Genomic DNA, 12,298 nt, shown 5'->3' with positions numbered 1-12,298 from the left:
CCCACTTTGTCTTGGTATATTATGGGATAGATCGAGTATTCACTGCTGTATATGTGTATACAGCAAGATCGCGGAGAGAGGACATGATGACGAAGGAGAGCGTGGACCCGAGCTTAGTGTAAAGTTTGCTACAAAATACTGTTATCACACGCACATGCATCCTGTCATCACCGGCGCTTCTGTATGCAGTTGTAATGCAATTATTTCTCCAAAGCAGTTGAGACAAACAAACTGGAATTCATATTCCAAATGAAAAAACAAATGTTTTACGAAGGCAAATATGCACTTCGCCCTCATTTACAGTCAGTATAGAAGTGCACCTGAAATGTAAAATGAGCTGCTGTAAAAACATGTGACAGACAAATAGTTATAAAGGGAGCTTTAAAAGCATCTATGGTTATTTATAATTATTCTTTTCTGAGTTTTGGACCCTGTACACAGTTTTCAAAAACGGGTATTTTATAAATTGCAGTACATTCAGTAATATGTGTGAGCATGAAATGAAATTCGGTTGGACATGCAGGCTTTTATTCTGCCGCTCCAACCACAACCAATCAGCTATTGTTGGGAAATTAAAGTGCAAAATCAACCATGATTCAACCAAAAAGGAAAAGCTCTACCAGGAGCATGAGAGTGAAACTATCTGACACCAAACCCAGTCCTGCAGTGCGAGTTACAGCAGCATCCAGAGGCCACCACAAACGTATAAACTGTCATGTCTGATACAAGAGCACAGCCGAGCAGTCTCCACTGTTGGAAGACAGGTAAAATCCAGGCGTAAGGCATTCTGGCTTGGTCATCTGTCCTAGAGTCATTTTTTTGAGTTCAAAACTGCTAAATCCTATTACAGTTGTGGTTGTTCAAAGGCCACACCCAGCTTCTCATAGATCTCCTTCAGCAGCAGCAGAGCTGTATCCTCAGATTCCCTGACAAAAGCAACATAAGATGAGATATAACAAAGGGAAAACAATCACTAGTAACGATAACACACCCCTGTTTTGAACACGAACGATGACTCACCAGTAACACAGATGTGACTGGATGGCAAACAGGTACTCGTTAAAGCTCTCTATGGGTTTTTCCTGAAGCACGTAGTCGATCCTGCGTCCTCCGTTCAACATGCCCACCTTAATCTCTGCATGCTCGCTCTGCTCTGCCGACTCCGAGGACTCCGTCTCCTCACACACTCCTGCACGCACAGAAGTCAAAAAAACAGATTCACTTTATCTTTATGCTGCAGCCCGGTTGTCAACAAATGTAGAAAATGCTTAAATAGAAAGACATATCAAACTAAAACTGCAGTACCTAAAAACAAACAGAGAACTCCCCTGTGTACAGTGTATAGCTTGTGGGATAAAAAACAGTGACAGGAGCCCTTTAATGTGTATAATATAATGTGCAGTCTGTTCTGACAGCAGCATCATTCCCTTTCCCTTTTATTTATGAGAGGCTCACTACTCCAGGTGGTTAAGAAAAAAGACAGAACATGTACCAGCACATACTATAGTGAGATATAGAAGGAAAAGGTCATTAACCTGTCAATAAGCATTTCTCCTGAAAGTGGGGTGGGGGGGAGTTGTGTCAGTACATGAAACGTTGTGTAACGCAGTTATTTTACACATTCACTTATGTAAGATAGAGGCAGTGAGAAAATACCGCAACAACGACTAACCCAGTGGTTCCCAACATTTTTTCCTTGAAGTAAAACAGCATGTCTTTGTTCCTATTCTCACGATATATATGGATAAAAACTTCCATACAATCAAAACCAAGGTAACTCTTCAGATACTGCTTTGTTTTCACAACAAGCAGTACTAGTCACAGAAGTTCAGAGGTCACAGAGGTGTAGGTAATAAATAGCTTAATGTGGACCAAAAAAATAATAATCTGTTAATATGGGTGATCGTGAGTTCTGATTATCTAATAATAAAGTGTGGGATTGGGATTTGGGCAAAGCTCTGCACCCCCCCATGTGATCTTTTGAACCCCAGTTTGGGAACCATGGGACTAACCATACATTACAAAATCATTTGCTCTGTGTAAGAAAGCCAAACAGGGCTTTTTCTTTTCAACTAGCGCACATAAAGCAGCATATTTTAGTAGGCAAGCTTCTATCTACCTTGTTTGACGAATACAGTAGACTTTCTAGCTTCAAGTCAAGGAAATTAAATATAAATACTGTGTAGAAGACTGAATCATGGATTTGTAGTGAGTGGTGAGAAAACTAGTTGATCACCAACCAGATCACGAAGCACCTGTCAATAAGCTAAACATGTTTTATTTACTTACTTGTTCTCATTTAGTCTCTATCCTGGCTTACCTTGGAAGTAATGCAAATGAAGGGCCCTGGGCCACTCCAGTATTTTAGTCCAAAAATCAGCACTTTTCTCTTCCCCCTTAGAAGAAGCAACGACTGACGGTGAGGCTAAGGCTGATGGTAAAGTGGTGAGGGGTGAGGGATAGACAGAGCAACCACCAGATAGAGAAGAAGAAGAGAGGAGAGGAGGGGATGGGAGGGTGGTAACATGCAGAGAGGGACGAGAGGAGTGTGAGGACACAGGGTTAGACACTCTCTCACTCACATACACGCAACATGTACACACACAAACACAAACACAATCACAATCACAATCTACCCGGTGTATCTTCAAGGGTTCTCTCTGGTGTAGTTTCTCCTTCATCCACTGGGGGCAACGCAGCGACAGGGAGTCTGGAAAAAGACTGCCACGCGGTCCGTAACGAGCCCAAGACGTTGTTCTTCAAGTCCATGCTCATACGGGTCAGGCTGTCCTTGAGTTCTACAAAAAGAGACAGAAATACACACCAGTATGGAATTTCTGCTCGCAATCAAACCTGTAATTAAAGACGTCATGGAGGAAGGAACATGGGATCAAGAAAATTGTAGTAAAAATAATACAGAATATGTGATGTGTCAGGTATTTGTCATAGATGCAACAGCAGACACATGTAAAGCAGATGATGTCATTAACTTGAACAGAAATATGGATTTATATGGATTCAAAGAATTCAACAGAATTTATAACATTGATCTCATCACTTATGGATACATGAATGCAGAAATTTGACATATATACAATATTTCCTGTGTTTTGCATTAAAAGTCACACTTTTATCCATCAAAATAGTTGCAAAATGAATAGAAAATATAGTCAAGATATTGACAAGATTAGAAATAATGGCTTTTCAAGGGTTTTCTAATCATCCAATAGCCTTCTAACGCAATTAGCAAACACAATGTACCATTAGAACACTGGAAATGGGCCTCTATACACCTATGTGCAATACATATTCCATTAAAAACCAGACGTGTGCAGCTAGAATAGTCGTAATAGAGTGTATTTCTGATTCATTTAATGTTATATTCATTGACATTTCTAAGTGAGGCCAAACTTTTGAACGGTAGTGTAAATTTCTTCCATTTTTCGTCATTCTTTATGAACCCTGTCATCTTCCGATTCCCTTCGTTATATTAATTGGAAAAAAATGTTTTTTCCTTCAAAAACAAGGACATTCCTAAGTGACCCCAAACTTTTCAACGGTAGTATATTTGAAACAGAAAGTCATACCCAGGTGCATCCTCTTGCGACCTTTATGGTGAGGGATGAGCATGGGCTGCAGATCCACCTCTGAAACGATCATGGGCTCTATTCGATAGGCCACTGGGTCGTACTACACGGCAGTAAATGGAAAGAGATGAACGTGATGACCTTTTTCATTGTGTAAGAAGAGAACTTATATTGATAAATGCTGCAATTGAGCCACACAAAAGTAAGTGGATTCCTAATGGGTGATTACTCACCGGGTGGTAGATGTTGTAAAAGCTCTTGCAGGTCGGGAAGGCGTAATTCGGATCGATGCGTTTGAGCCCACGGACAGTGAGGAACATTCCGATAGGAGAGCCAAATGCAAAAAAGGTCTGAGGTTGGAATGAAAGCTGTGGGTAATCAATAGATACCTGGTGGAGAAAAAGCAGTAGGCATACATAAGCGTGTCGTTAAAACAAAGTTTACATAAGAAGAGGAACTCCAGTGAGACAGATGGACATGGAGATAAGACTGGAATATTTGAAAACACTTAGATGAGCGATCATTATGTCAAGACAACAGCCGAGGACAGTGAGTGAGGAGGAGACCAGGGATCTGACCACTCATGCAAGGCTGGATTGGACTAAATGGGACAAACATGGCCTCAATCACAGCACAACGTGACTTAAAAACAGCCACTATAAAAACCAGGTGTCTTAAGTTTTCCTGGACCGGACTGTGTATGAAGAGAAACTCGCACACAGTGAGGTCAAAGAGAGCTAAGGACAGAGCCAGAGAGCACAGGGACACCCATATGAGACACACCTGCCCCTTGGCTATGTTTCCATTGGTCTGTCCAGGCAAGCAGGAGGAGGAGGAGGAAAGAAGCAGGAATATGATGCATCAAAGCGTTAAGCTAGTCTCAAGCACAAATACTGAAAAGCTAATCTGCTTGTGCATGTGCGTTACCTGTCCGATGCCCACGTCGAAGTATTCATAGTCGACAGCACTGGTGATGGACTGCGCCCTGTGGAAGTGCGGCTGGTTCAATTCAGGAGACTGTTTATCATCGCTGTCTGTGTTCACTTCAGGGGCAACTTGCAAACCAGGTGCCAGACGCACTGTACCGTTCTTACAATCCTGTTTGGAGCAAAAAAAAAAACCCACAAACATACGCTCATATTATATACACTCCTTAGAAATAAAAGTGCTAAGTAGAACCATCAATCATTCATTCATTCATTCATTCATTCATTCATACAAGGTTCTTCGGCTTGTCCTCATAGGAGAACCAAGAACCCTTTAAAACCCTTTATTCAGGAAAGGGGTTTTAAAGGGTTTTCTGGATCACAATGGTTCTTACTGGAACCATTAGAGTTATCAAGAACCCTTGAAAAAAAACCTTTCTTCTGGAAAGGGTTTTTCAGAAGCAAATGGTTCCAGGTAGAACCTCAGCCCTTGTAGAAGAACCCTTTTGGAACACTTATTACTAAGAGTGTACATCACAGAGGTTTTCTAGGGACACGCTCAGTCAGGACCTGGCTACAACTGAAATCCACTGTTGCTTGGAATATATTGTCGACGATGTCTTGGACAGATTCTAGTTATTTGAAATGGTACAAATACAGACTAGAGATGCTCATTTTCTTTCTGGCCATCCTTCAAATTTTGACTTATGCTTTTCACAGACAGATAAAATCATAACCTTCTTAGAGGAAGCAATAAATACTCAACGTGCTGAAAAACAACCAGGAATCGCCGACAATATCTACATCCAAAATGTGATTTGCGAAAGGAAATTCAATCAGATTAGTGTGTTATTGACATTGAAAAGTGAAGGCATTATTCCAGAGACGATAACAATACTCAATAATTCAATAGTTCTGACCTCTGGAAGCCACTTCCTCCTGAAATAGTTGAGGATCTTCTTCCGAGGTCCGAGGGGAATTCCTAAATCTTTGAGATCACTGTCGTTGCACAGAGCCTAAAAGAGGGGAAAGCCTGGTTATGTAAATAATCATTACTGTTGTAGTTGTTTGTCACTTGTATGTATTACCAGTGACTCCATGTCCAGGTTCTCAGCCTGCAGCGTATCCAGGTATTGCTGCAGGCCCAGTCTGGTCAGAGTTTGCTCCAAAGAGCTCAGATGACGCAGTGGCTCACCAGACGGCGCCTTAAGCAACATAAATTACATTCTCTTATCTATGTGGAGAGAAATAAGCTACAATTTTATCAGTAAACGGATGCCATCTAATAATGTGAACACTACTTTACCCCATCTCTGGCTTCGGATCCAGACCTCTGATTGGTTAACAGGTCAAACAGTATCAGCGAACCTGAAGCAGGAAAGACAGAAAAGATGAAACTCAGCAACAGCATTCTGCTGGTTTATGACTGTGCATGTGTGTGTTTACTGCATCTCTAACCGAGGCTATGGCCCACTACTGAAATGGCACCAGTGAAATCTGGGTGTCTCTGTTTAAAGAGGACGAGCAGCCTGTTGATCTCTGAGGCCACGGTGTCCACTATGGTCTGGCAGTAGGTGGGGCTGTTATAGAAAAACAGATCCAGCAGAGTGTCGTTGGTGAAATGTCTCAGCCGACTGATGCTGGGGAGCGTGATCCTCTGGATGTCCCTGGAGAGGGAGCGTGAAAATAATATGTGGGTAAGCAAGAGAGTTATTAGTAATTAAAAAACTGCTTATTTTGTTAACTCCTTCTCTCTCTCTCAATACTTACTCATCAACACCAGTGGCATCCCCATGTAGAGCGTTGTGCCAGTTGACAGGGAGGAACTCCACTCTGCCCACCTGACCGTCCTGCTGAGCACGTTTAAAATGGGAAGCCAGGAGGGACAGCGAGGCACTCCTGAAGTCATTTACTGGAGAGACAAGATGACAAGGCATCATAAATACTCCACCTCCTCTACTTTCAACTTCAAGCTATTCTTCTTAGACATTGCATTGACTTCAATTCCAGCCCAAACTAGACTTAACCGGTTCCCCAGAAATGTGGCTCTGCCTTATGAGTACCAGTCTCAATCAGGACTACTGGGTTCCTAAAGAGGATACAAATACACACACCTACCACACTGTATGATGGATCTGAAGCGCAAGTCACAAGCAGGACCAATGCCATGCACCATAAAGACGAGATGATCCACCTTCTCTGGTTCACCTGAGAACACAAAGTAGAGCTTACTGTATGTAATCTTCAGGGATTATTTTACATCCAAGTATAATTCCAGAGGAACACGCTTGTCCATACGTACCATCGGGTATTTCCACAAAGACGCTGTTGACACCTCGCTTGACTGTCCGAGGCCGGGTCTGCTCTGAGGGAGAGGTCATCCACTCGTCTTGCATTCCAATGGGCTGATACTGCATCATCAGCTGAGCGAGGAGGATGTGAGAGAGGGAAAGTATTTTTTAAAACGCATTCACTTGACGTGAACTATACATTGTCGTATTTAACCATCACAATCTTACTTTGGGATTGTGTAAAATGACGGTCTCTCCTGTGGGAAACTCGAGCTTTCTCTTCCATTCGTCCAAGGTCACTGCTATCATGTAAGCCTCCTGAAAATGTGGAAGATGTGGGAGTGATATACATATAGGAGGAGAACACAGTTAAATGCTGTGGGAGCCAGCGTACTTATAAGATCAAAATACCTCCAGAGTTTTGCTGAAGTCTTCCGGGTACGGCAAGAACCTGGTGTCTTTATCTCCTTTGTAGAACCAGGTACAGCGGCGGACTTCAGACGGGGCTTGCTCCCAGTACACAGCGTAGCATTTCCTCTCCTTGACATGTACGTCATAGCGCTCTCCGTCCACCGCGATCACCACAACCTCCTCCTGATATCCTGCTGCAAATGTAAATGTATGTAAAGTAAATATATTTCAGGATCATTTTCTGATTCATTCTGCAAAACAGAACCTTATTGTATTGATTCAGAAAAACATAGCCAGACAGGGTGACAGACAGACATTTTCCTCCTGTCTTTTCATGTAACTACCCCACCCTAACCCATTAACCAATGTAAAGGCATAACCAGAATATACATGTAACCCTTACCTGTTTCGAAGGCCCTCTCTAGTTTGTCAGAGTCTTCTCTGCTGAAAGGAAGCCAGGAGGCGTCAGTAGCCCGTCGACAGTAGAACCAGTGAGGCTGCACTTCGTGGTACGGCGCTGGGACCGACTCCATGTCGTACATTTCAAAGGAGGACGTGGAAGAAGGAGAATCGTCCACCACAGCAGGCAACACCTGGAGAAGAATGATAGCAGCAGAGTCAATATTATGTGCCAATCAATATTTCTTCCTAGAGTCAGCAATGACGGTCAGAGTAAAGAATAAAGGCCTGACGTTTCTTTCTTTATCTCAGCCCGCTTTTCAACTCTGCCGCTTCCAGAAAAAATTAATACAGACGTCTGAGCTAAGTCTACTCCCTACCATCAAGCTCCAAGAACCTTAGCGTCCAGCAGCGGACAAACAGACAGTAAACACCAGGACTCCCGCTTGGCCAGAAGCACAAAGACCAACTTATTCTTTACTCCTTCTTCATTATGCTGAACGAGAAAAAGCCTGACACTGCTCGACACAAAAAACCAACACCCACATCAAACACAGAAAACACATCAATAATCCAAATCACAGTCTAAGGTGCAAGACTGAGAACGTACTGGAATGTGTCTACAACAGTCATATCTGTTGGTTCAAATGTGTGCGTTTGGTGTGTCATATTTATTGTTAATTTCTCCATCAGGGGTTACGATCTTTATTTCCTGGCCTGGTCTTTAAATCTTCTTATTTTCTTATTTATTAATGTCTATCAACATTGATACAAAGAAAGACAAAACAACAACTCAACAGCTAATCTGTAAAAAAAAAGCAGAGAGGGAAGTTGTACCCTGAGGAGGCCAAAGGTTGAGGATCTGAGTGGTCTGGAGTATGAAATTCAAGAATTTCTGTTGCGAAACCCCTTGAAAGCTCCTCATTCTCTTCTCCTGGTCCCAGGACTGGTTTTTACCCAACCCGAATATCAGTCTGTGTTTGAATAACACATGCAGTTTTCCCCTCACCAGATTGTCGGCTGTATTACCCGGGGACACAGTCTGAGTGGGGTTGACAAAGAGATCTCGGGTGTTGCTGTTCGGGGGAGCCTGGGATTGACGCCCCTCCTCACTGGGACTGGATGACATTAGGCCTGGAATAGACCTAAACCCTCAACTCTGACCTGACGGGCACACAAAAGCACAGATCATGCACAAGAAAATTAAACTTACTAAATCAGAGGAGAAAACTGTTTAATGGAATGGAAATGGAAAGCACAAATGCATCGTCTCGGACAGGTTACAGGCCATTTCTTCTTCATGTCATGATATTACGTGGCAGGAATCGATTAGAGAGATGAGTTATTGCCCTGGAGATATATGGAAAACATCCTTTGCAACCACACTGATAAGAAGAATATCAGGTCAGGGATCAAAGGGATTAACTGACACCAGACGATGGCAGTGATGCAACTATATGGACGCAAGCTGCCATTAAACCCTAAAGGAGTGTAATCACTGCAAACTTTAAGATAAAGCTGAAAGGCCTTCTCTGAGTGTACACTGACATACTCACTGTAACTTATTTATAAGACTCTTCTTGGCTAAGTACCTTTACATTTGTATACTTTTCTTCAAAGCCACTACGCTCTTCATTCCTCCATCTATCTGTTCCCCATGTAAGAACAGAAATGGGGGAAAGAGCGTTCAACTTTGCCACTGAACTGATTTCACATGCACCCTTCCATTCTTACTTATTAGACATACAGTAAGGAACCATTACAGTGTCTGTGTCTTATAACTGTGGCCTTGCAACCTGTCTCCTTTATCTGTACTATTTTCTATCAGGTTAAATAAATAAAAAATAATGCATTTTCTATTCTAGTTTCAAATATATATTCAATGTGTTCATGATACATGATTTAAAACAGGGTATAATTCACCAGTTGGTGGCGATAATGCTCCGAATGTTGTAATTCACCATAGAAGAAGAAGAACAAGAAGACTATTTTGAAATAACTATTCAGCTTCATACATAATAAAGGGGGGTTATAATACGTGTTTGGGGACTTCCCCTGTTGATGGCAACAATGCAATTGACGAGCAAGAAGAGAACACCAACACATCACTGCAATGAAAAGGCTGTAAGACCACATCACAACACAATTACGACACCATAACACGTAGCACCCTGTCAATCTGTTGTCGTCTAGTAATTCACGCCAGACCCAGAACACTGAACACTGACAGCTAATCCAATAAAGTTCAAGTCAAGGTAATGACAGCTAACATTAACCGTGAGGTCACACAGATGGATTACGAGAGCTGACGAGATTGTTAATATAGCTCATTTAAAACTGACAGTCGTTAACTGACACGTCTCTAGTTTTTATGTCAATTTCACAGATATTCAGCAAACACATCGTAGAGGCCAAAGGTTGTTTCCGTCGGTTCATGCTAGCTGAGCGGCAGTGTAATGGACGATGGGGTGACACCGGCGTTGAGAGACTTATAAATAAAAAAATATATAACTGCCAATGTTTACTCGTTCACGATTAAACCAAACTCACCGGTAACTTCACACCCGTGTAGATGTTTGACGCCGGTGCGGGACATTTGTTGTCGTTGTTTAGCTCGTACTGCTAGCTAACGCGGTAGCCACAAGGACAGCCTCCTCTTGTCAAGCACTGAATGTCAGGCTCTCTGTGTTCACGGAAAATATGTCAATGACACGGTTGTTGTTCACCAATTGTGACCACATTATCATGTGTTAAATTAAAAAAAACAAAAACGTACAAATGACACACACATGTATGTAAGAAGTTTTCTGTAATGCCCGAGAATTTAGCCTCTCGCGATTCTGCAGTGAGCCCGGTGACTGTTGGGTAAAACTGTGTTATTCATACCAAATTAATAATTATTTTTTGTCAAATCAGCTAGACGCAAATTAATTATAAGACTGGGTGGGTTACTACACAACGTATCCACGTATGTTTGCAAACTTTAATGCAAAAAAAAGAGAAAACAAAATGAACATGACATTTACGGGCAGCACTTGAAGGCAACACGAATCACAACAACCTCGCCAGCTCAACGCCCCCAAATAGTGACGTCATAAGCTCTTGATGTGAATTTTGTTTTAATATTTCTATTCACAAGCAGAAATGTTCTTAACCACTCCCTCACATTATCTCTATGAAATGTGTCCCACAATTAAACCATTAAATCTAATACACAACATAAATGTTTAGTTAAATCTACAATATTATTTTCCCTTATACCCCAAATGAATGAATGAATGTATGTCTCTATTTTTTATATACCACTTGTAATACGTTATATGTTATTGTCTCTATTGTTATGATTTACATGTTTTCCCTTTTAATGATAGTATGATAGTAGTATAATACTGTACCTGCTATGCTGTATATTTTATATTTCCTTAGAATTGGGTTTAGGTTAGGGTTAGGCGCTTAGTTGTGATGATTACGGTTGGGGTAAAAGCCTAGGGAATGTGTATCCTCACTAATATAAATGTCTAAAAACAGGTTTGTGTGTTAATATTTACACTCTTTCAGTTACATAATTAAGACAATTTTTCTTTATGTAATATTAATGAGCAGGCACATGTTGTTTAACGGCTGAGATTAAACTCAAAGCAGGCACTAAGTGTCAAGTGATATGTCATGTAATCAATGGCCATCTATGGTTAAAAAAAATAAGAAGCTGTGTGGCATGCACCTGCTCAGCCTTACCCAGAAACCCTCAATGCCTGTTTGAACTGCAATTTTCCCAGGTATGTGAGAAATGTGAACCTACTGGGTGTCGGCCTCATAACAACGAGAGTGCAAGACTCACACACCCCGCTCCACCTCCATCTGACTTCACTGTCGTGACTCATAGAAGATGCGTCCAAATCGGCAATAAAAACGTATGTGGACTTCATTTTAAGCTCAGTTTTCCCATGCACATGCACATGTACATGTACATGTACCCACTTGCCCATGAAGATCTTAGCTGATATATATGTGGATGTGTATCCTCAGATCATTTATATTTAATCCAACTCAAAGAAACCATAACGTGCAAGAAAAAAAAAATGCACATATAAATTCCTGCAGAGAGCTATACACCATCCATTTATTGTAAACCCCTTTTTATAATATATCTATGTAGGAGCGGTGATGCCAAAGCTCATTTTTATATCAGAAAGTATGTTCTTTTAAATGCCAAATAATACAATTTAACAGGATTTTAGCAGCTCACCTGTCTTTGACTCAAGCTAGAGCTGGTAGAATGTTCAGAATAAAAAAAAGTCTTGACATGGCTTCAATCTCAATCCAAAATGGCTGCTTTCCTGTAGGATTTAGGGCATAGTCCTCATTGACTTTTTTGTGTGTCCTGACCTGATTAACACGTGTACCAATTTCCATTCACGTATGTGAAACGCATCACGAGAAACCCCCGAATATAAGCTTTGTTTTTTCAATTTAATTTTCCCATTTACAAAACCAATATTACATTAAAATGTCATAATTTTTTGTAATAATAATGAGAAATCCTGTGCACTCGGATCCTAATTACTATTATTATGAGGGCGAGAAAAGCATTAAATATGAAATCATTTTCATTTCAAAGACGTTGCATGTTTGGATTTGTTACGGAATATTACTTTGAGCTATGTTTATACCTTGATTCCTCTTT

The 12,298-nt window shown here is 41.2% G+C and overlaps 1 protein-coding gene across 1 annotated transcript; it reads right to left on the bottom strand.

Moving 5' to 3' along the window:
• Positions 1 to 336: 336 nt before the first annotated feature.
• Positions 337 to 8,738, bottom strand: ddhd2 (DDHD domain containing 2). The gene is made up of 19 exons (XM_083905401.1): positions 8,624 to 8,738; positions 7,619 to 7,808; positions 7,216 to 7,409; positions 7,033 to 7,122; positions 6,816 to 6,936; positions 6,632 to 6,721; positions 6,284 to 6,425; positions 5,972 to 6,180; positions 5,820 to 5,881; positions 5,602 to 5,718; positions 5,434 to 5,529; positions 4,515 to 4,685; positions 4,371 to 4,397; positions 3,821 to 3,976; positions 3,588 to 3,690; positions 2,637 to 2,798; positions 2,321 to 2,425; positions 1,021 to 1,189; positions 337 to 926 (listed from the first exon to the last, which is right to left on the bottom strand). Exons 2-19 carry the CDS (start codon positions 7,755 to 7,757, stop codon positions 845 to 847), a joined length of 2,235 nt encoding a protein of 744 aa, XP_083761527.1. The 5' UTR covers positions 7,758 to 7,808; positions 8,624 to 8,738; the 3' UTR covers positions 337 to 844.
• Positions 8,739 to 12,298: the final 3,560 nt, after the last annotated feature.

Source organism: Microchirus variegatus, assembly GCF_963457635.1.
Source record: "Microchirus variegatus genome assembly, chromosome: 18".
NCBI lineage: Eukaryota > Metazoa > Chordata > Actinopteri > Pleuronectiformes > Soleidae > Microchirus > Microchirus variegatus.
The sequence above is the reverse complement of the archived record's forward strand: the minus strand, read 5'-3'. Positions and strand labels throughout refer to the sequence as shown.